The 24,410-nt window shown below is 43.2% G+C and overlaps 1 protein-coding gene across 7 annotated transcripts in view; it reads left to right on the forward strand.

Annotated features, from left to right (window-relative positions):
- Positions 1–24,410, forward strand: part of NFATC1 (nuclear factor of activated T cells 1) — a 116,582-nt gene that overhangs the window by 14,271 nt on the left and 77,901 nt on the right. For all 7 annotated transcript variants that reach the window (XM_062618069.1, XM_062618071.1, XM_062618073.1 and 4 more), the window contains exon 3: positions 6,094–6,253. In XM_062618069.1, coding sequence (XP_062474053.1) covers positions 6,094–6,253 — 160 coding nt within the window. The remainder of the gene's footprint in view (positions 1–6,093; positions 6,254–24,410) is intronic.

Genomic DNA, 24,410 nt, shown 5'->3' on the forward strand with positions numbered 1-24,410 from the left:
GCAGGATTAGTGATGATTTCCAAAACTGAAATCCCTTTTTTTTTTTTACCCACTTAGTAGCATGTCCCAAATAATCTGCTATTACAACAAAAAGTATAGGCACCCACAAAAATGAAGGCTTTCTGAGTATCTTGCACATTTTTTATGACTTCCTCTTTAGCCACTGTATTTGACTAAATACAACCTGAAATTTCCTGGAGACATTTCCTTACTCATTGAAAAGTAACACATTGTAGTTATTTCAAGTGTCATCAGTTTAATCCAAGAAGTGTGTTTGCCTGTAACACTTGAGTTTACATTAAATGTAGAGTTTTTTGGGGAGGAGGAGGAAGAAAATGATTGGGTTTGTTGGTCAGGCAAATGGCATGTGTGAGGTCTACCACACCAAAAGGAGCTTCCAGGAATAGACGCCCAGTTCCAGGTGCTTATGAAAGCTCCCTACTGTTTATTCTTATATACTTTAAGTTTTTTAAACCGTCAAAAGCCACGTTTTCTTCAGCTGCAGTCTCTTCAACCTCAAAAATACACATGTATGTTCTTGACCTCACAGGCGAGGGGTCATGTAGTTTTACATATAGAGGCTGTAGTTTGCACCCAGAGAGTGTATGGGTGGATACCTGTCTACCCATTGCAAAAGTACATTTGGCTTTTACCTGCATCAATGGGCTGGTTTATTTTTCGTGGATTTTTTGGATTCCACTTTTGTGACTATGACAGTATTAAACTCAAGCATGCAAAAATTGTTCATTGAGGCCCTGAAACATATGATTTCCTTAAAAATTGTGATTTTAAAATGCGGCATATCTGTTCCTTCTTTCTTTTGATTTCTGGACTTTCCAGATGCTCTGATGCTCTTGATGCTTTTTTTTTTTTTTTTTTAATTAAATATATATTTTGTTCCAGATTGTGAGACAGAGGACAGCCTTACTTGGGAGAAGTTAGTTTCTCAAGAAATCGGGGTTTTCTGAAGGTGGAAAAAGGCACCAGCTATCTTAAGATGAGAGAGTCACCAGCTCAACAGTGCCGGATTTGCTGACCTGTGCATTCATGGCAAACTTGCGTGTTTATGGCAAGCCAGAGGAAGTTCCTCAGACAAAGCAAAGGCAGGATTGTCTGAGCAAGACCCAGTGAAATGGGGACTTGTGGCTGTGTGTCAGTGACCATCTCCTGGGGCTTGTTAGTGTTAATTGAGGGGCACGGGGAGTGGAGGAGGAAGAGCCTGCAGTGCCTGTAACCTCCTTCTCTCTCCTGCTATATATTTATGCTGGATGGGAATATTTAGATGCATCAACAGGTTCGGTTTGCCACCGCATAGCAGTGGCTTTTGATTGTGTTAGGTTGCTGTACCATAAGGCTGAAGACTGCTTGGGAGCCTGTGTCAGTAAACTGATTTGTTTGTTTGTTTGATTGATTGATTTAATCCTCCCCACGCTTTCTCCTGCCTGTTTTCCAGTTCATTCGTACACCCTTGTGAACATCTTATTAATGGTCTTCCTTCACCAGCTCGTTTTAGCACCGTGTGATTCTAAATTCAGAATGCGCAGAGACACGATGCCAGCTGCTTGTTATCTCCATTCCTGCAGCAGTAGTTCCTTGTTCTCTCTCTAAGCTAACAAATGCAATATTTCCCATGCAAATTGATCTCTGACTGTGCAATTTCAGGACAGTGGTGCTAAGTATTATCTGGGAGTTTGATGACGACTCCCGTTTTCAAGACTTCAGCGTGAGGAACTCCAGTGTGCTGCGTGCACTCCACAGAGGAGCTCCTTGCTCGGCATGCCAGCAAAACGCAGCCAAGTCCAGGGTGGGACACAGCATCTATTTTAACAGCTCGCAGCCAGATTGCTCAATTGTCATACAGGAAATTGAAAAAAGGAAAAAAAGAGAGCAAAATCTCTCCACATTAACTCATAGGTGAAATACAAAGCAGGTCTGTCTTTTTCTGACCGCTGTCAAGTTGGTGGTCATATAGGCATCATCGTTGTTTTCTTACTCTTCCAGAAACCACACAAGGATCTTTAGCAGCTATCCGCTTTGATGTGAGACATGGGTAATAAATAATAAATTACAACCGTATTTGCGTTTGGTGCACAGTCGGAGCAGGGGCAAGCTAGCAGCCTGGTAAAAGTTTCAGCAGCCCTGTGGTTTCTCTAGTTTGTGTTTTTGTTTCTAAAGGAACACTCCCACATAGAAAAAATAAGTTTAGTGCAGGGCACCCAGTCTCAGCCACACTCCTAAGTCACTTGCTTTACTTTTGGTGCTGAAGCACACTTAACCATCCTGCTCTTCCAGGCAGTGGCTTATGCTCCTAGCAGGCAGCTATCTGGGGTAGATGACCCCATGCTGTGGTAGTTGGCCAGTGAGTAGAGTTAGTCCCTGCTTGAGATGGGCAGTTGTTCCGACACCTTTTGCGCAATAGCCTAGTTAAGGACAAAGGTGTTTGCAAATCTCTTTTTCAAGTGGCCTTGTGCATCTAGTAGCTTAGAAAGTGTAACGGTAGTTTAATTCCCAAATGCATAGTAGTCACCTGAAAATGGGGCTCAAACACCTATACAAAGTGTAGTAGAAATGTTTGGCTTTGGTTCCTCCTTGTCTATATTCCAGTGTGCTGCTTAGTATCTTTCTTTTTCTTTCTTTTTTTTTTCTTTTTTTTTTGGTAACTTGATAAATCTTTCTGCTAAAAGCAGAAGTCAGCCAGACTGGATAATCTGTTTTTGATTTAATCATATTGTGTATCTGGTGTATGCAAAATAAATCACTATTCATCTGGTTTGTAATCTGATTTACATAGGACAGAGGAGTTACATTGAGCGAATTTCCTATAGCCTAACACCAGGTTTTGTGAACCTACCTTTAAACAACCAACCCTCATTACAGCATTTAGAAGGACTGCAGTTAGATTTATTATGGTGTTGAAAGGAATGGGGCAGGTTTTCAGTTGGTGGAAAATTTGATCTGAGGGAAATACACCAATGTATATTTGATAGGAAGACTGTGTGAAGACCTTTTATTGCTCTTCTTGACCCCTGTGGAGGAGCTCTCCCCCCCTCTGTGTGATGCTGTCTAGATTGGGCATTTTCAAATTGATAAGGCTTATTTGCATCAACCAGGTTTGACCACTACACCATTTGCTTGGTGATTTTTTCCTTTAACCGTGTTTAGCTGCAGGAAATTAAGTGCACGATGAAGATAACCTAACATAGGAAATAGCTCTGACAGCCCTAGCCCATGACACTGTTAAATGCATCACTCTGCTTCCTTTATCAGGAAAACTGCCATTAATTGTCAATTTATAATTGGGCAGGTGGTATTTTGGAATTTCGATGATAGATTGCAGGCTAACAGCAAACTGTATTTTTATTTACAGGCATTATTTAAGAACCTGAATTTTACAACTCAGTTATACTGGTATTTTCAGGTGATGATTTGAAAGAATTCTGCTTTGGTTTTGGCTTGGTTTGTTGTTTTTTTTTTTTTTAGGAGATATAATTAGTTATGAAACTACTTCTTGCTTCCATGTGTCTTCAAAAAAAAAATCCCTCTTCACTTGAGGGCTACCTGCTGCTGGTCAGAGTTGTCCTGTTTAATTAAGTTCTTAAAATTTCTAATCTGGTAGATGTTGTGTCTGCAGGAAAAAAAAAAAAAGAGATCCATCAAGTGAAAATTTACTTAAAACCAGAAACATCTGTTTAAAAATGTGTGCTGATCATCACCAGGAGAGACGCAGCTGTTTTGCTCTGCTCTTTGTCATTTATCATTACTCAAATTTGGTTTATCCAGATTTTTTTTTTGCTTTGACTTTTTCAGATTAGAGTGTGTGTACCTAACATGCTATGCAAGGAATAGTGGCTATAGACTGGTTGCCTGTAGCTTTTTTGGCCATTCCTTCACTCTTTCTTGTGCCGAGGTGTGGAATAGCTTCTCCTTGGCCCTTGGGTGTGTGCTGGCCATTTTTGGGGAAAGGCGTTCACAGGAGCTCAAAACATGTAGGTTCCTGCCTCTAGGAAAGGCTGGGGCTCCTATGCTTGACGGGCACTGCATCCAAATTCAGGATTTGCCCCTGGCAGGGTCTTGCCTCTGCAGAGAGTGCCCCACTGGCTCCTGCTGGATCCAGATGTTCACAGGAGCTGGGAGCCCTCACAAAGACAACATCTTTCTTCTGGATGAGCTCACATTTGGGCTGAGCTGGGAGCTGTATGGCTGCTTTCTTCTCTTTCCCTGTTATTTTTGAGGACGCTTCATGTCCTGAGGGCCATAGAGCAGAGTAGTTGGAAGTTTGGAGCCTGTGGCTCACCAGCAAGCTGTGCTGGGGTAGCAAGGAGTGCCCAGGGAGTGAGGATGGTCCTGGTCCTCACACAGGGCTGGGGCTTAGTGGCTCAAGCTGACCCCTGTAATCCACGTAGTGTGTGTCTATAGGTGTTCAAATCACATGGCTCACCTTTATAAGCAGTGAAGAAAGATAATGCAGAGAAACTGGGCACCACCTGAAGTTGCATTAGTGTATATGCACACATGCAGTTAGCAGAGATGAGTTAAATATACCAGTGATAAAGGGCTGGATAAGCACTTAACAAAACCAAAAATCCCCTCTGGTTCAAGTGGTTAAAGCCTCTGTCCTGTAGTGGGAGATAGCAAGGATGCTTTGGGGAATATGAGAGCTGTAATACCTGAGGAGCTACAAGAGCGCTGGGTTAGTGTATGGATCACTGGGATATTAAAATAAAGTACTAATTCTCCAGCTGAATATGTGCTTGTAATATATTCATCCAGCGTGGAAGCTCTTGTGCATCCTTTCCCTCCCAGCCAGTGCATTTCAGCCGTGATTCACACTGCTCAGGCTGTCCTTGCACCAGCACTATACAGTGAGGAGCAGAACCAATAAATCCCCAGTGGCCAGCCTCCTTACACCCTGGATGAGAACTAACTAGCTCTTTAGCTTCTTCACCTGCATGCTGCCAGTATCCCTGGTCTGTTGTGGTGACAAGAAAGGGTCAGAGACCCTTACTTTCAGCTTGCTGGTTGTGTTCTCCAGGTTGATGGGAGAGATAATAAAGTTTGATGTAAGAGGGCAGGGTAGCACGTTGCAGTTGTGCCATTTAACTACTTGTAAAGGCTTTTGAAGGACACCTGGTGAGAAGAATCCACCAAAGTAAGGAACATGCACTGGACATAAAATCAGTCTTTTCATTGTGAAGCTTTTTGCTTCGATTTTAAGATCAATCAATTTGTCTCAGACCTACTGTTTCTACAGTCCTTGTTTGTTCCTTTTTCCACTTTTTTCAACCCAAAGCATCAACTTGGCGTTTCTTACAGCTGAGCTCTGCTGACTGTTTTCAAGTGTGGTTTTACACTAAAAGTGGGTTTCTAAGAATGACACTTCCCCACTATCGCATGCTGTCAGGCCTGCTTGCTTGTGTGATGTTAATGAGTCCTTAATATTTCAGTTAATTGCAGAGTCAATACCGGGCTGGAGGAATGAGCTGAATTTTCTTCAGGCTTGCGCATCATCGTTAGTAGGATTTGTAAGCAAGTTCTGACTTCAGAGCTTCCTCCCTGGTAGTGCATGAACCAGAAGGAGATCGGCTTCGCTTTGAGACTGATGTGTTTTGTGTTGGAAAGGAAGCTGGGAAATAGCTTTTTTTCTTCTTCCCGCCCCCTGTAAACTGAGAAGATTTGTTGAAATCCATTAGATTCATTAAAGCAGAACTCCTCCAGAGCTGGTTTGGCATTCAATTTCACAACAAGTCCTGTTCCTTAAATTCTCTGCATCTTTTCTGCCTACCTTTTTCCTTTTGGTTCACAAATCAATTTATTAAGATAGTTGTAAGGTGTGTCTTAACATTTTTCCATTTTGGTTACAAATTGGATAGTATCTGGGCCATCAGATGTGTTCAACCCATAAATCTTCATAAAATAACCATTACCTTCTAAATTACTTATGTCATGGCATTATACACATTGATGAAATCTTAAATGTAAGATGGTGAAGGATGAACTGTGAAACATGGTCTTCAAAGCACTAGCGCTGGATGCTTGTGGTTTGTGATAGTGTACTTGATGTTAATTTTTAATATGTTTTCCTTTCTTTTGTAGCCCATCCCTGCCTGCCCTTGATTGGCAGCTGCCATCTCACTCAGGACCTTATGAACTGCGTATTGAAGTGCAGCCGAAATCCCACCACCGAGCTCATTATGAGACAGAAGGCAGTCGAGGGGCTGTGAAGGCATCTGCAGGGGGCCACCCTATTGTGCAGGTACCAAAACGTGTAACTAGGACAGGTTGTTTATCTCAGCGCTCTGTGGTGAGCACCCTTTCTTCTCCAAAACTGGAAAGGAGATTTTTCCTGTCCTCAGAGATTACTGTGTGTGACTGTGCCTTGGTGCATATTTAAAACCGAACGGACCAAGCCTTTATTAAAAACAAGGCAAGAGCAGCCAGTTGCTCTTAGCAATGGGAATATGGTGCACACGGATTGCTGCTGTGTCCATGTGCAACTAAGCAAGTGTTCAGCTGGCAAGCAGTGACCGTGGACCTATCTGTGCAGTCAGATTCCAGACATGCAGTTTATACTGAAATCAGCTGGGGACGTGCCTCAGTACATTTAGTCCTTAACTTGCAGTTGGATCTAATCAGAGCTGTAGCAGTAATGTGGAAGTATGTTGCTGGTTTGGATGTTGCAGTGAATACTGAGGGAAACAAGGCTTTTTGACTTTCTTCTGTTTAGTTCTGTAAACCCTTCCAGCCGCTCTGGAAAGCATCTGAGGTCTGAATCTAGTTTCACGAATCCTACTCAGCTCTTCAGTTACTGTATAGAAAGCATTTTAATTTAATAACGCTGTAAACTGACCCTTAATTCATTTATATGACTAGTCTCATTCATTTTTAAAGGGCTTTTCTCAGGACTGGGAAGAACAAGATTTAGTTGTTTAAAACAAAAATGTAGCGGGAGAGAGCCAGCTGTGCCTGTCCCTCCTTGGCTACTTCTTTCTAACCTAGAAGTTAAACTTCCAGTGCCTTTTGTCAGGGTGGTGACACCCTGTGCGGCACAGTGCAGGTTTTATCAGTGCCTGGATGCCATGGCACCCATGGGTGTCAGGGCACAGCATGTGGGAAGGAGGCAGGTGCTGCTGCCCCGCTTGCGCTGCTTGGGCTTATGCCACAACTCTTCCCATAAGAGCAGGGGCTTGCTGAAAATCTGGATGGCTCAAGATGATGTACAGGTCACATGTGCAGGGCTCATATGTGTTTGTTTATTTGCTGTAAAACCCTGTTAGCAAACATGTCATTTGAAGGAGCGATGCAAGTCTGAGATGACACTGGGCAGGGAATGCTGCTGCAGAGTTTGTGTGCTCCTGCAGCAGCTGAAAAAGGAAAGTGAGGGGAGTTGTCAGCAGCAAACACAGTTTTCTCTTCAGCTCTGCCAAAGCTCATCAGTGACATAGGATTATGGAAGTCATCCACTGAAAGACTGAAGGTTTTAGCAGAACTTTTGTGAATGATATTTAAGAGGGATCTGTGTCAGACAGTCCATACCTACTCAGTTTGTGGCAAATGCAAGGAAATATAAATGGGGATGCATTAATTCACAGTGACCAGCCTGGTGTTTAAAGTTTCCTACGTGCTTTTTGGAAAGACTGAATGTGATGCCAACATTTAATTGGACTAAATGTGTCCAGACATTTCCCTTCTCATCCCCTGTTGGGATTGAGTGTGCTGCTTCCAAACACAAACAAGTGTCAGAAAAGAGGAGAGGAAACTGCGGAAGGGCATGAAGGGAAAGGAGAGGAAGCAGCCAGTCCTAGTCCTGTCAATCGGCTCTACCGGTTTAATAAGGATTAATGTATTTTTCAGTCCTTTTATTACAACCTGAATATCCTTTTCTTGCAAAAGAACTAAAGAACAGAAACATAAAGGGCCAGAAAAAGCTTTACCATGCTGAGATTGCCATCCCAGGCAGAGTTACCTATTTGAGGAAATAGTTAAAATCTTCTGACTTTGACCAGAGATGGATGGAGGGATGGATGGATAGATGGACGAAAAGTACTTCCAAAAAGAAAGTGCATACTTAAAAATACTTTTAATAAAATAAATAGTAAGTGCTTACAAATAAAGAACTTAAAAACTGAGAGTACTTATGAATAAATGAAAGGAGGAGGAGGAAATCTAAGGAGTAACTTCTTATGAATCAGTGGCTGACAAAAGCTGTAAAGTGCACCTCTGAACCAACATATTTCCAGATGTTGCAGGTGTTTAAGTAACGTTTGATTCAGTCTACTGTGTGACAGAAAGAAGCCCAAGCTTCAAAGTTCACACCCAGGTGTAAGCTCGGATGCTATGAGTGTTTTCAGGTGAGAGATTCTGGCTCAAGCTTTTCTCCCTAATATTTCTCAGTGTTTTCAATTGTGTTGACTCAGGGAAACCTGTCATAAAACTGCTCTGACCTCTTTTGCTACCCTTTTGTGTTGTGTTATTTTTTTGCCCCATGTGGACAGTCAGTTCTTTCCTATGTCATTGCTTTGGGAGAGCTTGTTAAAACCTTTTACCCTCAACAAGAGGAGAATGAAGAACAGGTCCCTTCCTCCCTTCTCCATTTCAAACCCTGTCTTACAGCATCCTGCTTCCTAAGCCAGGAGGTTTTCTTACACTAATACCTCCACATATCTGTAGGGCATGCTAAGGCAGAGGAGAAGTAATCCAAAAATCATACTCCGCTCATGGCACGGTTCTCCAGCAAAATTGCCAGGAGGTTGCCTTCTCTGCAGCTGGAGTCTGTTTATCTTCTTGTTCCAGGCAACATTAGCTTCTTTGCTGCTCCTTCATCTCCTCTGGTAGGAGGTGGAAGGTCTGAGAATCAAAGCATGCTGGATGAGGAGAGCAGCGGTGTAGGAGGGCAGGAGTTTCTTGTGGGTGTGACATAAGTCCAGGGCTGGAGGCTAATTTTTTCCTTGGCTCTAGCAGCTCCTCCAGGCTGGTGACTGTCCTCTGGAGCTGGAGAGGGACACATGGGAAGCTGAAGAGCTTTGCACTGGGATGCAGGCACATGCTGAATGCCACTCGTGTGTAAGATTCCTCTCCTCTTCCAAACCTGACCCTGGGAAAGGGCAGGCAGTGCTGAGTGTAGCAGGCTACTGGAAGGGGCTATGCTGACCTGTGGAAGTGACAAACCTGTAGGTACTGGCAGCTGCCTGCAGCAGCAGAGTCTTGCTCCACCTCGGTGCTGGAAGGTGCCACTCGCTCCTTATAATCTTTCCATCATCTGCATGGGGCTTGATCACTGGAGGCTCCTGCAGGCTGCCTCCCAGGAGTATTTCATGCCAGCAGAATTTCCTATGGATTTTCTTCTGTGGGATGGCTGTGCTCTCCCTTATGCACTTAGGAACAATACGGTTTTGAGCACTTCAAGTTGCCTGTGAGGGGTGAGAAGCCTGATAACATAATATTCCTCTCTCTCTCATTTTGCCATTGCCTCTTTGGGTGTTTGGCTGCCATGGCGGCCCCAAGCCATTGCTGGTCTTGATTGCTAAACCCATTGCTCACTCCCATTGAGAGTGGGATGAGCTGGCACACCTATCGAGCTAAAAATGCTGCAGAAGATTGGCAAGCAAGTGGTGCCAGGGAGCGGTGCTGGTGAGCTCACAGCTGGCACCAGCTTTTACCCCTTGGCTTGGAGAAGTATTTTGTGAGTTGTTGTTGCCTTTGGTGATTTCAGACCAGGATACTCCCGCCTCTGAGTCAGAATGGGGCTGGTGCTCCAGATATCATAGGGTGTTAAGAAGCTGCATGCCCTGCCAGGTGAGGGTGAAACCTGCGACCCCTTTGGAGAGCAAAATCATGTCTCTAAGCATCTTTCTGGCACCTCTCTGTTTGGAAATCCTCTGACTAGGGTGAGGATTTCTCTGAATGAAGCAGGATGAAGTGAATCAGGACTTTAGGAAACTCATGGAGTTGGATAGCTGCAGCCATATTTTAAGTGAGGTGAATTTAATTCAGAGGATTTACATCCTTAAAAAGGTCCTCCATTTGTACCTATCTCTCATTCTTCATTTTGAGAGTGGTGGTGAGGAGTTGCACAAGATAGGGGTTACATTCCATCCAGCAATGGCTCTGTTTCAGCTACAAGTAAGTAATCTGGCAGATAAAAGTTTAGGCTCCCCGGGGACGGATGGCACCAGGTTATAAATGTATGGTCTGTAGATACCCTAATTAATAACTCATCTTTGGAAAAGTCAAGCACTTTGGCTGGCTGAGATGGAATTTTTACAAGCAGGGTGCGGTATATGTGTGAGATAAAATCCAAATACTCAAGAACGTTTAATTAAAGGGTATGATGTACTCCCATAGAAGGCTGGACTAAGTGGTGAAAGAAAATAGTCAAATACACAGAACAGTCTAGTAAGCACTTTAAAAAGTCACGATTATTACTCTCTTTTTTTTTTTACACAAAATATGCCAGGAATGTTCTTTAAGATCACTCTTGATGTGAGGTAGATAAATTGGTTAGGAAAAGGGAAGAAAAGAGGTTGTAGGGGTTTTCTTTTTTTCATCTAGGTAACTGGTATGAGCCAGAATTTGCTTTCCTCTTGGAAAAATAAGTTAATATTGAAGATACAGTGAATGCTTCTTTGCCTTTCAAGTATGACTTTGCAGCGAGGTGTAAAGAGGTTGTGTAGCATGTGTGCTCCAATAGAGAATTTGATCTGAACCTCTAAACAGGTGAATAGTCAGAACTCTCTCATTTTGCAGGCAAAACACAATGATTTGTCTACTGATTTACATAGGCAAAGTGTTGTCTGTGCCAGGAGACTTGCTCACAAGAGTTGGCTGTGTCATTTTTTGACAAGATCTCAAGTATGCACTTTGGGTCTGATTGTCAAAGGCCTTGAGGCATATGTTGGGATTTTAAAACCCCTTATGACTAACAAGGGTCAAACTCTTCTCTAAAGCAATTGTTGTCTCGGTATTTTTGTACATCTCTACATCACCACAATTAGGCACCAACATGTCTCTGAGCTATTTGTGCACCCCAGTAACGTGTTATCATTTGCTTCCCATGAATCAGCTGGTTTTGTTGCTTTTGGATAATGAGCTCAAGTAGTCCAGGTGCTGGGCACTGCAGGTACCTGTTAGAATCCTTTCTCTTTTCATCTTCTGGACTCGAGAGCTATGAATACTTTTGCAAACACCTCAGAGAACAGAAAGCCTTGTGATCAAATCATTGTAACTTCAGGGGGCAGCAGGCAGTCCAGCAAGCTGCAAATGCATTCAGGTTGGGGCTTTATGTTTTGCATAACAGCTTCATAGAGCACTTCACATACAGCACTTCACATGCACCCAGCTTCGCAAATAGTTAACAGTGTGAGGTAATAGAATTGGGCAGTTACACAGAAGGCAAAATGGGAAGAAAAGAGAAACGGAGAGCTTAAAGGAAAAGACTGGAGAGAGATGTTCACCATTGATGACAGGGAGGAGATGAAAAGGTAAAGAAGCCGACAGGACGACTCTTCCAGACAGAGTGGGGCAAGTCCTTCATAGCAATGGTCTGATGGTGCACAGCAAGACGGAGCCCGTCGTTAATTTAAGTATATAGTCTGGGACTTCGCATATATGTGCAAGTGTGTGCATAAGTACTTTTCTTGGTAGGGGTCACTCAGTGCTGTGAGTTTGTTTAAAACAACGTCTGCCACCATTGCTGGGTGAGTCAAGGGAACTGGAAGGAAAACTGTCCCTGGTGGGTCCAGCTCATGGACAGCTGACCAAGAGGAGTTAATACGGTAAAAATCATGTTAGCTGCTTTCCCCTTCCCTCTCTGGGTCTATCAGAGATGAGAAAAGGGCATATTCTTGTTAGTAAGCAGTGATTCAACTTGTCATGCTGTAGCGGGCTTCCGCTCTGTGCTCGTCTTAAGTTCTTTGACAGTGTCATATCCAGATGGAAATATAATGCTTTCTTATGGTGAGAACGTTAAGACATTGGCAAGCACCTGTTAGCCAGGTTGCAATTAATAGCACAAAGCCATGCAACCATACAACAAACCAGACAGGGAGCCTACATTTTATAGCCTTGTTTTAGACAGCCGGTACTTCTTAAGAATAAATCTAAGCTGAATGGCTTTCTCACTTCTTGCATCTGTATAGTTAAAGCTAACCTCAAACTAGCAGACAGATAATCAAAACTGAAAAGTAGAATGTTTTGGCAGATGTTTTAAGGCTGCTATTGCTTCTATAAATCCAACAAATGGAACAAAGCCCATTGAAAGCTTTTTATCACAGTTTTTCATCATTAGAAGATTGTATTTTGGGAAGTGGAGTTTCTCTGTTTTGGTGTTTCACATGAAGTTGATCCCACAGGGTAGCTCCACAAGCACAGCCATATAGGTAGCTTATGGCCTTCCTGAGAAGGGTCAGGTCCAGAAGGGAGCCGTTCTGGAAAGTGTGCTGCTGTCAGACAGTGAAGGTTTCATGACCCTGAAAACACAACTTCAGCTCTGATCTATGAGCAATCCTGGGGACAGGCCTCTACTGTTTGGTGCAACAGCCCCCTCCAAATGAAAAATGAATATTCCACCAGCCAGCGCTTGGGGGATGCACTCTGCTCTCCTTTAAAAAGGATACCTCTCCCACGCTCAGCCTGACGGATGCCACAGTACATAGCCTGGCTGTTAGGATGCCGAGATACTCAATCTGGCTTTCCAGACTGAAGGATTTAGCCCAACACCCTAATTTTCCCTTCAGTTTGGAGTTGCTGGCTGCTGGCAAAGCAGGAGTTAGTGGTGGCCTTTAGGGACAAGGGAATGGAAAGTGTTCCCACTTTGCCACTGTTGCTGTCTCTGTTCCCTTGGCAAAGGAGATGCTGGTATCAGCTCCCAGCATTTCCTTTCCTTGGCCTCTCCCAGTTTCCTTTCTGCTGCATCCTTTGTGGCAGGGTAGTTGGTGGCATTGCTCTCGGTCTGTGGGGCATCTTCTAGCTGTCCTCTGGTGGTGGTGGATAAGGCAAAGACCTTCTAGGTTTGACCTAGGAAGGAAGCAAAGGAATCATCTTTATTTCCTCCGCTGCTCACAGAGAGATCTTTTTGCTGCTGTTGTTAGGCTGGTTTTGGTGACCAGCAGCACATGCACCCTGAGTGTCTTAAAACAACATGATGGAAGGCTCTGTGAGACCCAGAAAGACAAAACATACATGTAGAAGCCTTTTTTTTCACTTATTCCTCATTTACTTTGTCCTCAGGTCTCATGCTGCAACCTGTACTTGGTGAATTGTTTGCAGTGTGGACAGATTTTTTTCTGCACATTATCTGAAAGGGCGATTCATCATTATTTTGGAAGCATACCTGAGAAGTGTGTATCACTGCTCTCCAGGGAGGAATCAGGACTCATCCTCAGCTCTTTGATTGCCATACTTTTTTTGTCCTTTCCATCCCTTTTGCCCCCTGCTTAATAATGCATCACCTCTGCTAGAAGATGCCATGTCTCTTGCTCTGTCTCTGAATTTCCTTTCTAGAAGTTGCCATTCCCCTATTCTCCAAGCAAGGTGAGACAAATGCCCCTTTCTTTGTTTTTCCTACATAACTAAATAAAGTGAAGTGTCTCTGTGGGCCTGGGGAGTATCTGTCAGTGGATGATGTTCAGTGAAGATGGAAACAACAAAATTAATGTAATCAGCAGTTGAAATGGGAGATTCCTTTGCAGTGGTGTGCTAGGAGAATATTTGCACAAGCCGCACCAGCCCATCAAAGGCATTTGCGGTACTGCTAGTGAGGCTTCTGCAGATGTGCTCATGGAGCTGAATGTCCCCAGTTCCTTCCTTTATACTCTCTGTCAAGATCTGCTAGAGCTCAGGAACCCGTAGTGTGATCTGTTCTCTCTTATAATTCTTAGGAAGAAACAGTTCAGCTTAAGTGATGTGAGATGTAACAACAGCCAGTGAGATTCCTTAGGGTTTTGGCACATTTGAAAGCTTGTAAATCTTGTCATCTTGTAAAAACTGGCAATTGCTTAATTCATGCTCTGATAGAACTTTGTCTTTTGGAATTATTCGAATGCCTGATCTATTCATGTTAAAAAGTGCATCTGCACTGATTGCTCTCTATCAAGGACAATTGTTGTTGGTGTTTTTTTTCTCAGTAAATTTGTGGTAGAAGCACTCTTCCACTGAAAATGCACGCCTCAGGGGGAATGCTTAGGGGTGATGAGAGTCACAGAATCAGAATGCCGCAGTTCTGCAGGCCTCTCTGAGCTTCAGCACCTTTTCTTCCGCCCTCCCAGTGCTGCAGATGCTTCTGGTTAGCAAAAGAGGCTACCAGTAGTGCTCCAAATGGGTACCCACTTTTCTGAGGAAAAATACAACATGGGTAGAGCATTTGCTAGCCTCAAATTGCCAGACCTCAGTTACAAAAAGAACCCAACCCCAAACCAAGTCACATTCAAGCAGTGTTGAGGTGCTCCTGAAGTCAGTGAGCTTAGTCTGCTTAATTCAAGCACACTCTGAGGTGTTTGTTGACTCTGTCAATTTAGCTGTTTTCAAGAAAATAAGATGAGTAACATGTTGAGGACTGGGTTCAGAAGGGCTTTACAGGAAGGTTCAGATGATATGTGAAGCTGTGGTCTGGGCATGAACCACAGTTGTTGCTTGACTTAGTTTTGGTTGCAGTTGAGAAGACCTACTGCAAAGTTACCAATCAGCAAATCCACCCTAGACTTGTCAGATTATTGCACGTTGACATGCACCCAAAAGCTGAAATGAAACACGGTTAAAATTAGAATGCAGCTTTAGCAGAAGCCAGATGCTTCATTATGAGCTGAGCTAACCTACCTGCCAAATACTGCTAACCTGCATGAGGCAGGTGATTAATTTTTTACAAGTCTGCTTTGGCAAATAGACATCTGTCCTCTATTCCTAAAAGTAAGATCTCAGGGCAAATCGTTTTTTTTCCCCTTCTTGGTAGTCCAAGTTGCATAAAACATACATAGCATGAAAATCATGTGCATTCTGTATGAAGATGTATTACAGTTAGTTTGTATTTTAGATCACTTTCGTATCACTAACTCCATTGGAATAATTTCTGGTTTTGTACTTTATAATTTTTATATGTAAGAAGAGTAAAAAATTACATCCGTAACATACCTTGTAATCTGGAATGCCGGTATATGTGGTTATAGTATAGATTTTTCATCTTAATCAGTCATTGTTCCAACTAACAGGCTGAATCAGTGGAAAATATGGTGTCAAATTACTCAGTTGCTCTCTTGAAGTATGTTGCAGCTTTCATTATGAGCAGGGGTTTATCATTTCTTTCCTTGTGAAGAATAGCTCTAGATCTTTGATACGTGCCGCAAAAGGGAGATGATCCTTTAGCAGCATCTGCTATATACATACACATAAGTAAGATATGTTGCATGCTGTCAGTGCAGTGAAATCAAATAAACTTTCTCCTCCCTCCGCATGTTTAAGAAGTAAGTTAGCAGGAGTTGCATATTTTCACTGAAACAGTTGAAGCACACTAGTGATCAATTTACTCGCACATGGTAAAAATAATACAGGTTGCAGACAGATTTTTAATATAGTTTTTAAACACCTGTTTTTAATGTTTCAGTACCCAATAAAGTGGAGGAGCTCCTGCTTTTGGTTTGCATGCAGACATTAGGTACATTATGTACATTGGGATTTAAAAGCCTGCTGCCTAGGTTTCAAATGCCCTGTTGAAAGCAGTAAACAACACTTGCAGGCACAGTGTGAGTATATTTTTGGGAGTTCCTTGGCACTTCAGTTACAGACACCAGAGTACCCCTCGATGAGTTTTGCTCTTTGGGACACTGATAGCACGGTGTTACTACCAAGTGTGAATCCTGGCAAAAAACCCCGTCATCCTCACCAGAAAGGGAGTTCTTTCCTTGCCATTTGCAATCCTACTTGTGTAAAAATACTGCTGGTCCAGTTCTGTGTAATGCAAGGGGAAAAACATAAAAGAGATTGAGAAAAGTGATCTATTAGAGTGCAACAGAGCACTTAAATACATCCTTAAATTTTCATAAAGTGGGACTAAATATTGACCGTGTGCTTAAGTTTTCTACCAAGCAAGGTTACATTGATCAAATGGCAATTTATTATGTCACTTACTGTCTCTCAGGTTACTCAGCTGCAAAATCTGGATTAAGACACTTTCACTGCCTTGCACGAGTGTTGTAAGAGATTGGGTGTCACACATGAGCATGTGGGGCTGCCAACTGCTCAAAAATAGCATGAAGAAAGGGAGCAAGTAGCAGAATCTGTGCTCTGCTCTTGCAGACCTCATTGCAGCTTTTGAGGAGAACTATTACATTTTCCATCTTAAAAATCCAATGCACTCTGGGCAGTGGTTGCAGGTTGCCCGTGTGTTGCTGCTCCTTCTGATGGTTTTTAGATGAATGCTGTTAACTGGATCCTCCTTTCCTCTGTGTCTGCCTTCTGTCCCTTTGATTTTGGGATCCCTTAGGATGATTGCATGTTTTTTTTGTCCATTCACCATTATGCATGCCCCTGTCTAATGGGCATGAAGTCCCAGTGTCTCTGAAGCTTTTACTGATGTCTTGGTAGCAAGTCAGGCATAATGTTAATTATATTAAATGATATTAGCACCAAGCTTCCCATCACCATCCAAAATCCTCTCATTACTTTCCTCTTTCTTTGAGCAAACTGTACCTTTTTTCGTGTCATTTAGGTCTGTAATTTAGACCCGTCACTGAAGTCTGCTATATTTAGCTGATTCCCGTGCCTGCATCAAAGTAGCAGTATCAGCATATCATGTGTGTTCTGTGTAGGACATGGATACCCATATTTGCTGTACTTAATGAGCTGCATGTTCCTGTCTCCTTGGCTCTCTGTCCATGAAAGGACAGTTGCTAGTGTTTAGGAAGCCCAGAGCGCATCGTGGCCATACAGATATATAAAGAGCTACAAGGGAGTGGGTTGGAAGAGAGATGACGTTTTGTTTCTGAAGAGCTGAGTTGTGCATGAAACCTGGGCATAGCTTGGACACAAAGAGTTAGTCCCAAGTTTTCATCCCCCTCTTAGCATCTTCACTGAGGCCACTGCTTGCTTTAGCACTGCAAGGAGAGAGACCTGAGCTGGAGGTGACTGCAACATGTCAGGATTAAGAAGCTTGAGCAGGGCTTGTACAAGGCTGTCTGTGCTTGCCTGGGGCCAGGACTACCAGCACCGTGGCTCTCCTGCATGTATGCACTGGGATATAATGCTTTGGTCGTGAGTACAGGGCAGAGAAGGGATGCAAGTACCTGTTTTGGATAAGACCAGCTCTTGCCAAAGTGAGCACCAGTCCATGGTGCTCTGAATACAGCCATGGGGTGCTGGATATGGCTATGCTACCACCATCACCCCCACTCCCTGCAGATCCTGGCCTGGCATGTTGTTGTTGTGATTGCTATGGAAATAATTTCAATATGTTTTGTAGTTTTGAGATGCTGTGTCTTGCATTGTTTGGCTGGAAAGCTGCTTGACTGGTTTTAGAGGGTGGCTGTACATGCACAAACACTAGCTGATTTTTTTGTGGTGGAAAGTAGGAGATTCACAGCATGGTTTTAATTAGAATCGCTCATTTAGTCTTTCACTGCAGTGTGTTCTTTAGTTGAAAGATAATTTAATTTTCTTTGTTTTGGAAGATTTTCGTGCTTGTCTGTGTGAAATGTCTTTATTTACTGTGCTTCATCGTGCTTTGCACATAGCTTTGATTGTTAGGAGAGTCAAAAACAAAAACTTCCCTGGGCTGTATTATTTTCCACCTGCTGTGGCTTTTAATACAGTCTCACTGCTATATATGTACCAAGTGCCTGTATTTCTAGGAGAAAAACACCAGAGAAAATTGGGAAAGCATGCAGGGTTAGATTTAGCCATAAAACTCATTGACTTGAAGAGGAATAGCTTGTCTGAAAGTTGTGAAGTGCTGACAAAGTGTAATTGATATGGGTCAGTTTGGATTTTAGTCTTGGAGAAGTCCACAGATAACACGTGTTGAAAAAAAGGCAAAACCCCCCAAAATCCTGTTGTTCTGCACAGAACTTTGTATTAGGATCTTGTAACACCTCTTGTGCTATGGAGAGTATTTGTCTGGTTGAAACACAATGCAGCATGGAGCAGTCATGTTTGTATGTATAAAAATACCTAGATAGTGCTTGTCAAATAAGAATTAAAAAAAGCTACATCAAATATGTAAATCTCTCTCCTCATATATGCAGGAATTCATAAAATAGCTTGAAATGTGCAGTGTTTTGTTGTGGTGGTGTTTTTTTTTTTAAGTACAGATGGCATTTATTCATCGATAATCCTTAATAATCTTGCAATAATTTTCCAAATGGCTTTCAAATTAATTTTCACTTCTCTTGCAGTGATACTGTTTTCATTATGTGGGCCTTATAGCTCTTACTGTGCAGTAATATAGTATTCCTCAATAGAGACCCAAATATTGTTACTAAATATAGGCTATAGAGTATTATTGACTAAAAAGTGTAGTTACAGAATTTTACACAAACTCCATCCATAGCTGCAAACATGAGCTGCCACAGACAAACAAATTTAGACCACAACTTGCAGGCATGTGTGCTAACATCTAGGTACACAAGTAATCTCAAGCACATGTCCTGAACACATCAAAGCCTCATTTTCTAATCCCTCCTGGGTGAACTGACATAGCCCCACCACTGGCTGCAAGAGACCTGGTTGAAATGGAGGCAAGTAGGAGAGGTTTTGCAAAGAGCAGCACAATACCGTGGCAATGCTGGCACTGGGTTATGGCTCTGCAGCTCTGCTGGCATAAATAAAGCCCCTGAAACTCTCAGCCCAAATAGATTTTACACTGGTAGTTGCTCTAATCACAGGGCAGTGTTAATCTAGAAGCCTAGCCATAATAGCAGATGTTTTTAGGAAAATCACCTGAGAAGTAGAAGCATTCTTTGGTTCCTCCAGTGTGGAGTAAAATAGTGTAATTTATTTATAAAGAAAAATGTGATGACCTGTAACCTCTCATATCTCCAGTTATTTGCGGATGCTCATTTCCCCTTTTGTATTAGGAAAGAATGTAGTACATATTTAAATTTAATACAGAAATGAACATTAGCAGGAATAGTGCTTGGATTGTATTTTTCTCACAATTTTAACTTGCACCTCAATTTTGAAACAACAGCAACAGCAATGCCACCAAACATGTACCCGACACTGCTTCAGAATGTCCCGTGTGTTCCAGAGCTGAGGTCTGGAGTGTGGCTGGGACCAGGGTGGGTTGCTGCAGTCATTGGAAGTGAGTTGCTCCTTACTGCAGCTCTCTTCTGAGGGAGGGAAGGGATTTTAGTCCCGTTTCAGTCATGGTGACGGAGGCTGCGGGTGGAGCTGGTTAAGTGTCCATCTCCCAGCTGTGACCACCGGCTGCCCACCTTGGGTTGGGGCTGACTCTAGGTCCAGGGTACAGCAGGCCTCCAAAATGAGGGTAGAGAAGATGAAGCGCTGAGGTCATGCGCTGGTGGAATTGACTTTGACCTTTTCCTCTGGGAGAGAAAAGAAATGCAAAGTACCACCACTGAGGTTGATGTGAAAAGCTGTGGGTGACTGCCCAAAATGTGTGATGGTGAAGTACAAAACATGGTGTCTCTAGTGTGTTCTGCCACACTGGGGAGCTTCTCGCAGAAGCACTGCTCTGTGCCTCTTTGGGCGAAGTGCAGTGTGCCCCTCTTGCAGCATTGCCCTGGGTTTGTGGAACACTCACGCTTTGAACTACTGTGGCCTGGGCTGGTTACAGGGGCAAGTCTACCTTTTAGGTTTATTTGGCTAACTGTAGATGCCTGCAGCTGAGCTAATTGCCTTAGTTTCTCTCTGTAATCAGGGGAAAGCTTGTCGGTATAGCATTTGGGAAGCTATTAATTTTATTCTGATGTGAACATCTGAAGCAGCTCAGGTAAGTCACACCTTCAGAGTGCATGTCTCATTTTGCTGGCTGCGAAGACAGCCAAGGTGACTAGACACTGTTGTTGCCCAGCCTGCATGTGTTAAAGTTAGGTCATGTGAATCACCTGGCTTTTCCCTGTTTCTTTTTGACTTGATGTGTTGTGTATAATTATGTGTAACTGGGGCCATCAGGCTTTAAGATCTTACCAGTTCACCAGGACCAAGGTTTACTTCTTAGGTTAGATACCCAAGTAAGGCTTGAGTATGATGGGGAGGAGCAGTGCCCTTTAAGACTTCAGCATTCCTGTCTCTGGCATGGGACTTGACCCATACCAGAGCCTTGTGTTTGAAGTCAGCAGGTTGATATAGATGCTGTCTTGGTTTAGTGTAAAAACACAGGTCTTGGTCACTGGTACTCATCGTACCTCCCGTAGGAGAAAGTGTTGCCCTCAGTGTCCTCTTCACATCGTGCGCTGACATCCTGCTACACCAGCATCATTCATTTGCAGCAGCAGATAAGATACTCTATAACGTTTTTATTGGCAAGTTCTGCCATTAATATCTGCAACATTTTATTTGGCTTTAAACGGTGTTGTGTGGTATTAGCTCGTCAGTATTTGGATGAAATTCTAGTGCAACAGCTGTTGCTAAATAATGTTACTCAACATGACAATATTTAGAATAATTAATTGAAAATAGTGCATACATGTTGAGCAAATTTATCTAAGAGTCTTTCATGCTTATTTTATTTAGTTGCTGTTGGAGATCACGGGTCTTCCCGTTGATTTTAGCCACTGTGGCCTGTTATGCTCCTTGGTCAGAATCTGCTCTGTTGCATCTGTTTTATTTTGGTAAAACAAGTGACATCAACCAGTGGCACCACCATTGTTCTCAAACAACTTAGAGTGTGGAATGCAAGCTTTCTGGATATTTCACAGGTTAATCAGACTGTCTTGGAGGTCAGAAGCTTGAAGTCGAGCTATCAGATATACCTGACCTATTTTTATTGCTGCATTAAGATGCTTTCCATGGCAGGCATGCTCTCAGATAAAACTGCAGCGTAATCAGAGCTGTAGGACCTGGTGGATCAAAGGTGGCCTGTGGAGGGAGAGCAGGACCAGAAGTGTGTAGTGACTTGGCAAAACAACACTGCCCTTTTATGCTCTGACACAGGAGGCACAAATAGCATGTTTATGAATCTTGTGCATGTGATGACAACACTTTTTGGGTGTTGAAAAATGGAAGCAAAGCCTGTCCTGAGGAACATACGCATGTAGACAGCATGTTCTGACTCTGAAGACAAAGGGGCTTGCACTGATTTGCATTAATCTGGGGGTTGGAACTAGATGATCTTAAAGTCCTTTCCAACCCTAACTATTCTGTAATTCTATGATTCCCCGAAGAACGTGGATGTAAATCACATGAGGATTGCAACCAGAGGGCTGGGAAGCACTGCATTTTCCATAGTGAAGAAAGGGTTACCCAGCCACATGGCATGGTTACTGGCTTCTATTTTATAAGAAGACTGAAGCACAAACTGATTAAACATAAAGCAGCCTGGAAATACATAAAAACTTGTTATGAAGTTTTCTCTGCTCTAATCGAGTCATGTATCTGTGATGAAGCAAAAACTATCTGGCAGAGCTAGAGATGGGAACTTGATCACCTTGTGCCCAGCTTGCTGCTCCTTCAGCCGCAAAGCCATCCTTGCTCTGCACTCTTATAAAATGCCTTCAGTTGCTTTCCTTCTTTTAATTCATTTCTACATTAAAAACCCCCCAAAAGACAGAGGTCCTGTGAAATTTGGAAGCCATCGGTACTCATGTGCCTTGCAGAAGAAGCAAGGTTTATTTCAGACCATCAGACAGGCTTCCCTCCCACTCCCTCCTTTCCCAAACACAGAAAGCAGTCAGAGCTTGACTCATGGACTGTCTGATTATAGTAAGTCCCACTTGGGATACACAGCTATATAGCATGCTAGTGCACTATGTGCTTTGTCTGCCTCTGTCATTTTGTTTTCAGTTCCTGCTCTGTGATGTGGCCTTTGACTCCAATGGCTAATTAAATAGCAAGATGTCCTACATAAGAATTTTTTGTCTTTTTAAAGGAGCTCTCGGCAGAGAAAAATAAGAGAAATTAAGAATTGGAAGTGTATTTATAGTAATTTTCATGGCAACAGAACAGTAAGTCCAATATTCATGTTATGAATACAGCTCAGTATTTATAGCTCTCCAAATATTTACAGAGATAAAGCCTTTAAACATAGCCCCAGCTTTGTGTCTTCAGTAGCAGTTTAAATAAATGTCATTTGGATAGGAGTTAAAATTTAGGGGGGAAGCGAGCATTTCTGATCTAATACTGTATCAGTGGTGGCTATGAACACCAGAGGAATTTTGCCTGGAACTGTGTTGCCCCAGTCCTGTGTGAAGCAGTGTTCATATTCATGTGCAGGAAAAGGATCTCAAAAGCATTGCCCCATAGCAGGTAACCTCTGGGTGTAGCTGGGCATCCTGTTGCCCTTGAATTTGCGAGGGTGGGAATTAAAAGTCATGCAGTTAACTGCAGTAGTGAGTCTGCATGCAGTAGTGAGCCACCAAGTGATAATGCAGCGTTTGGGGTTGGGGGTTTCTCAGTTTGGGAAAGTTGCCGATGGACACTGGCAGTGGTGCTGTGCTGTTGCTGGGATGGGCATGGGGAGGGCATCACGCCCATCCTTCTTCCTTCCGCTGATGGCACCTGACACACGCCCGAGGATCCCGGGCCAGCCTGTGCTTACCCACAAATAGGAGCTTATGTAGATGTGAGCGGTGCGTCAGCGGCATGACGAAAGGCAGGATCACAAGTATAAGCTTGCCCAGGGTATCTGCCTCAGAATATTTAATAAATTCCTGTTGCAGTGCTGCTGTGACTTTTTTCTTAACTCTTACATGGCCGTGGGTACGACTGCAAAAACTGAAAGCTGTTATGGATGCTGAAGGCAAATGTTTGAGTAGAAACCGAGTAGGTTGAGGGGTTGGGTAGTTTCAGGGAGTGCACTATTGCACTGGATTTACATCCAGACCTGGATTGTTAATCTGCAGTTTTTAGAGCCCCTCTCTCTGTTGTCATCCTCCATTTACTCAACAGCAAATTAAATGCCTCCCATGCTTCAGTTTCATACTGCTAAGGATCCCGTCCAAATGCAGGCTGCTAGGGTTGAGAGCCCCAGAAGGTCACCCATTGTGGCTATGCTGTAGGACAAGCTGTTCAGGGGAAAGGTGGTCCTACCACACAAGGGTCAGTGGTGACCCCTCTGTGGGAAGCATAGGGCTGTTCACAAAGAGAACTTCATTTAAGTGGACTGCCTGGTGTGGGTGCCACCCTCATCCCTCTATAGGGAAGCAACTCTCCCCATCCCTGTCCTGCAAGGAGGTCTTGGAAGCTCCCATGGCTGCACTTGTGGAGATGGGCCATGGTGCGGAGGCAGCTGGCTGCCTCTGGTCACCTGAAAGTGAGGCTAGGGAGTGTGATGAGGCAACAAGGATTAGGAGAAGGACATCCATTTGGTCTCATGGTAAAAGGTGGCACAAGAGCAATAATGATTTCTTTGTGTCCCAGCGAATAAGGTGCCCAGGGCCTACAAATTCATTCTGTTAATAACTCCTTTTCTGATGGCCATCCCTCATGTGAAACTAACAGTTTTAGGAAGAGTGTGACTTGGGTTGTTTTCTAGGTACGTGTATTTTTGGGGAGGAAAATCCTTCCTAGAAATAGGGAGCAGCGTCTTGCGGCTGTTTAGAAAAGGAGATTTCATGGCTGTGCTGAGAGCCAGCAGCCACGAAGGCTGTTTTTCCCTGGATAGAAACTGAAATTACTTGTGAGCCAATGACTGAGTGTCCAGTATCTCTATTACATTAAGATTAATAATTCCTCACAGCATATTTGCAGCTGGAAGTTTTATATAGATCTTTATTCATCATGATGTGAACAGCTGCTCTTTTGCTGCACTGCTAAGTTAAAGTCCAAGTGGCAGCACTGGAAAGTGCCACATAAAACACACTCCTGCTGTTTTCCATTCACTCCTCCTGTCCAGCTCTCACCCTCTGCCCACATTTAGCCTTTTGCAGGAGCAAGCCATCTTATTTTTATTTGTGGACCAGCTCTGACTGCATTTGGATCTTGAAACAGAGTTTGAATGAATCCAAGGAAAATTAGTTCTAGAAAGGAAAAAGAAGTCTTGAAAGTAGCACAGAAAAACACAGGAATTCCTGTTACATTTTTATTGGAAATAAGTGAAGGACTAAGGGATAGTAGTATGTATGTTATGTTCCACGGGGCATAAATTGCACACTTTCTTTGTTAACTGTGTCAGATAGAATTTAGCAAAAGCTATCACAGCCAGAGGGGCACCTCAGCTCCTAAAGAGGTGTTTTATTTTCTGGGGTTTTGTTTGGTTGGGTTTGGTTGGTTTTTTTGTGTGTTTTGTTGTTGTTGCTGCTGTTGGTTGG

This window comes from Pezoporus occidentalis, unplaced genomic scaffold (genome assembly GCF_034315485.1).
Source record: "Pezoporus occidentalis ecotype Australia unplaced genomic scaffold, CSIRO_AGI_Poc_V1 ctg2, whole genome shotgun sequence".
Taxonomy (NCBI): Eukaryota; Metazoa; Chordata; class Aves; order Psittaciformes; family Psittacidae; genus Pezoporus; species Pezoporus occidentalis.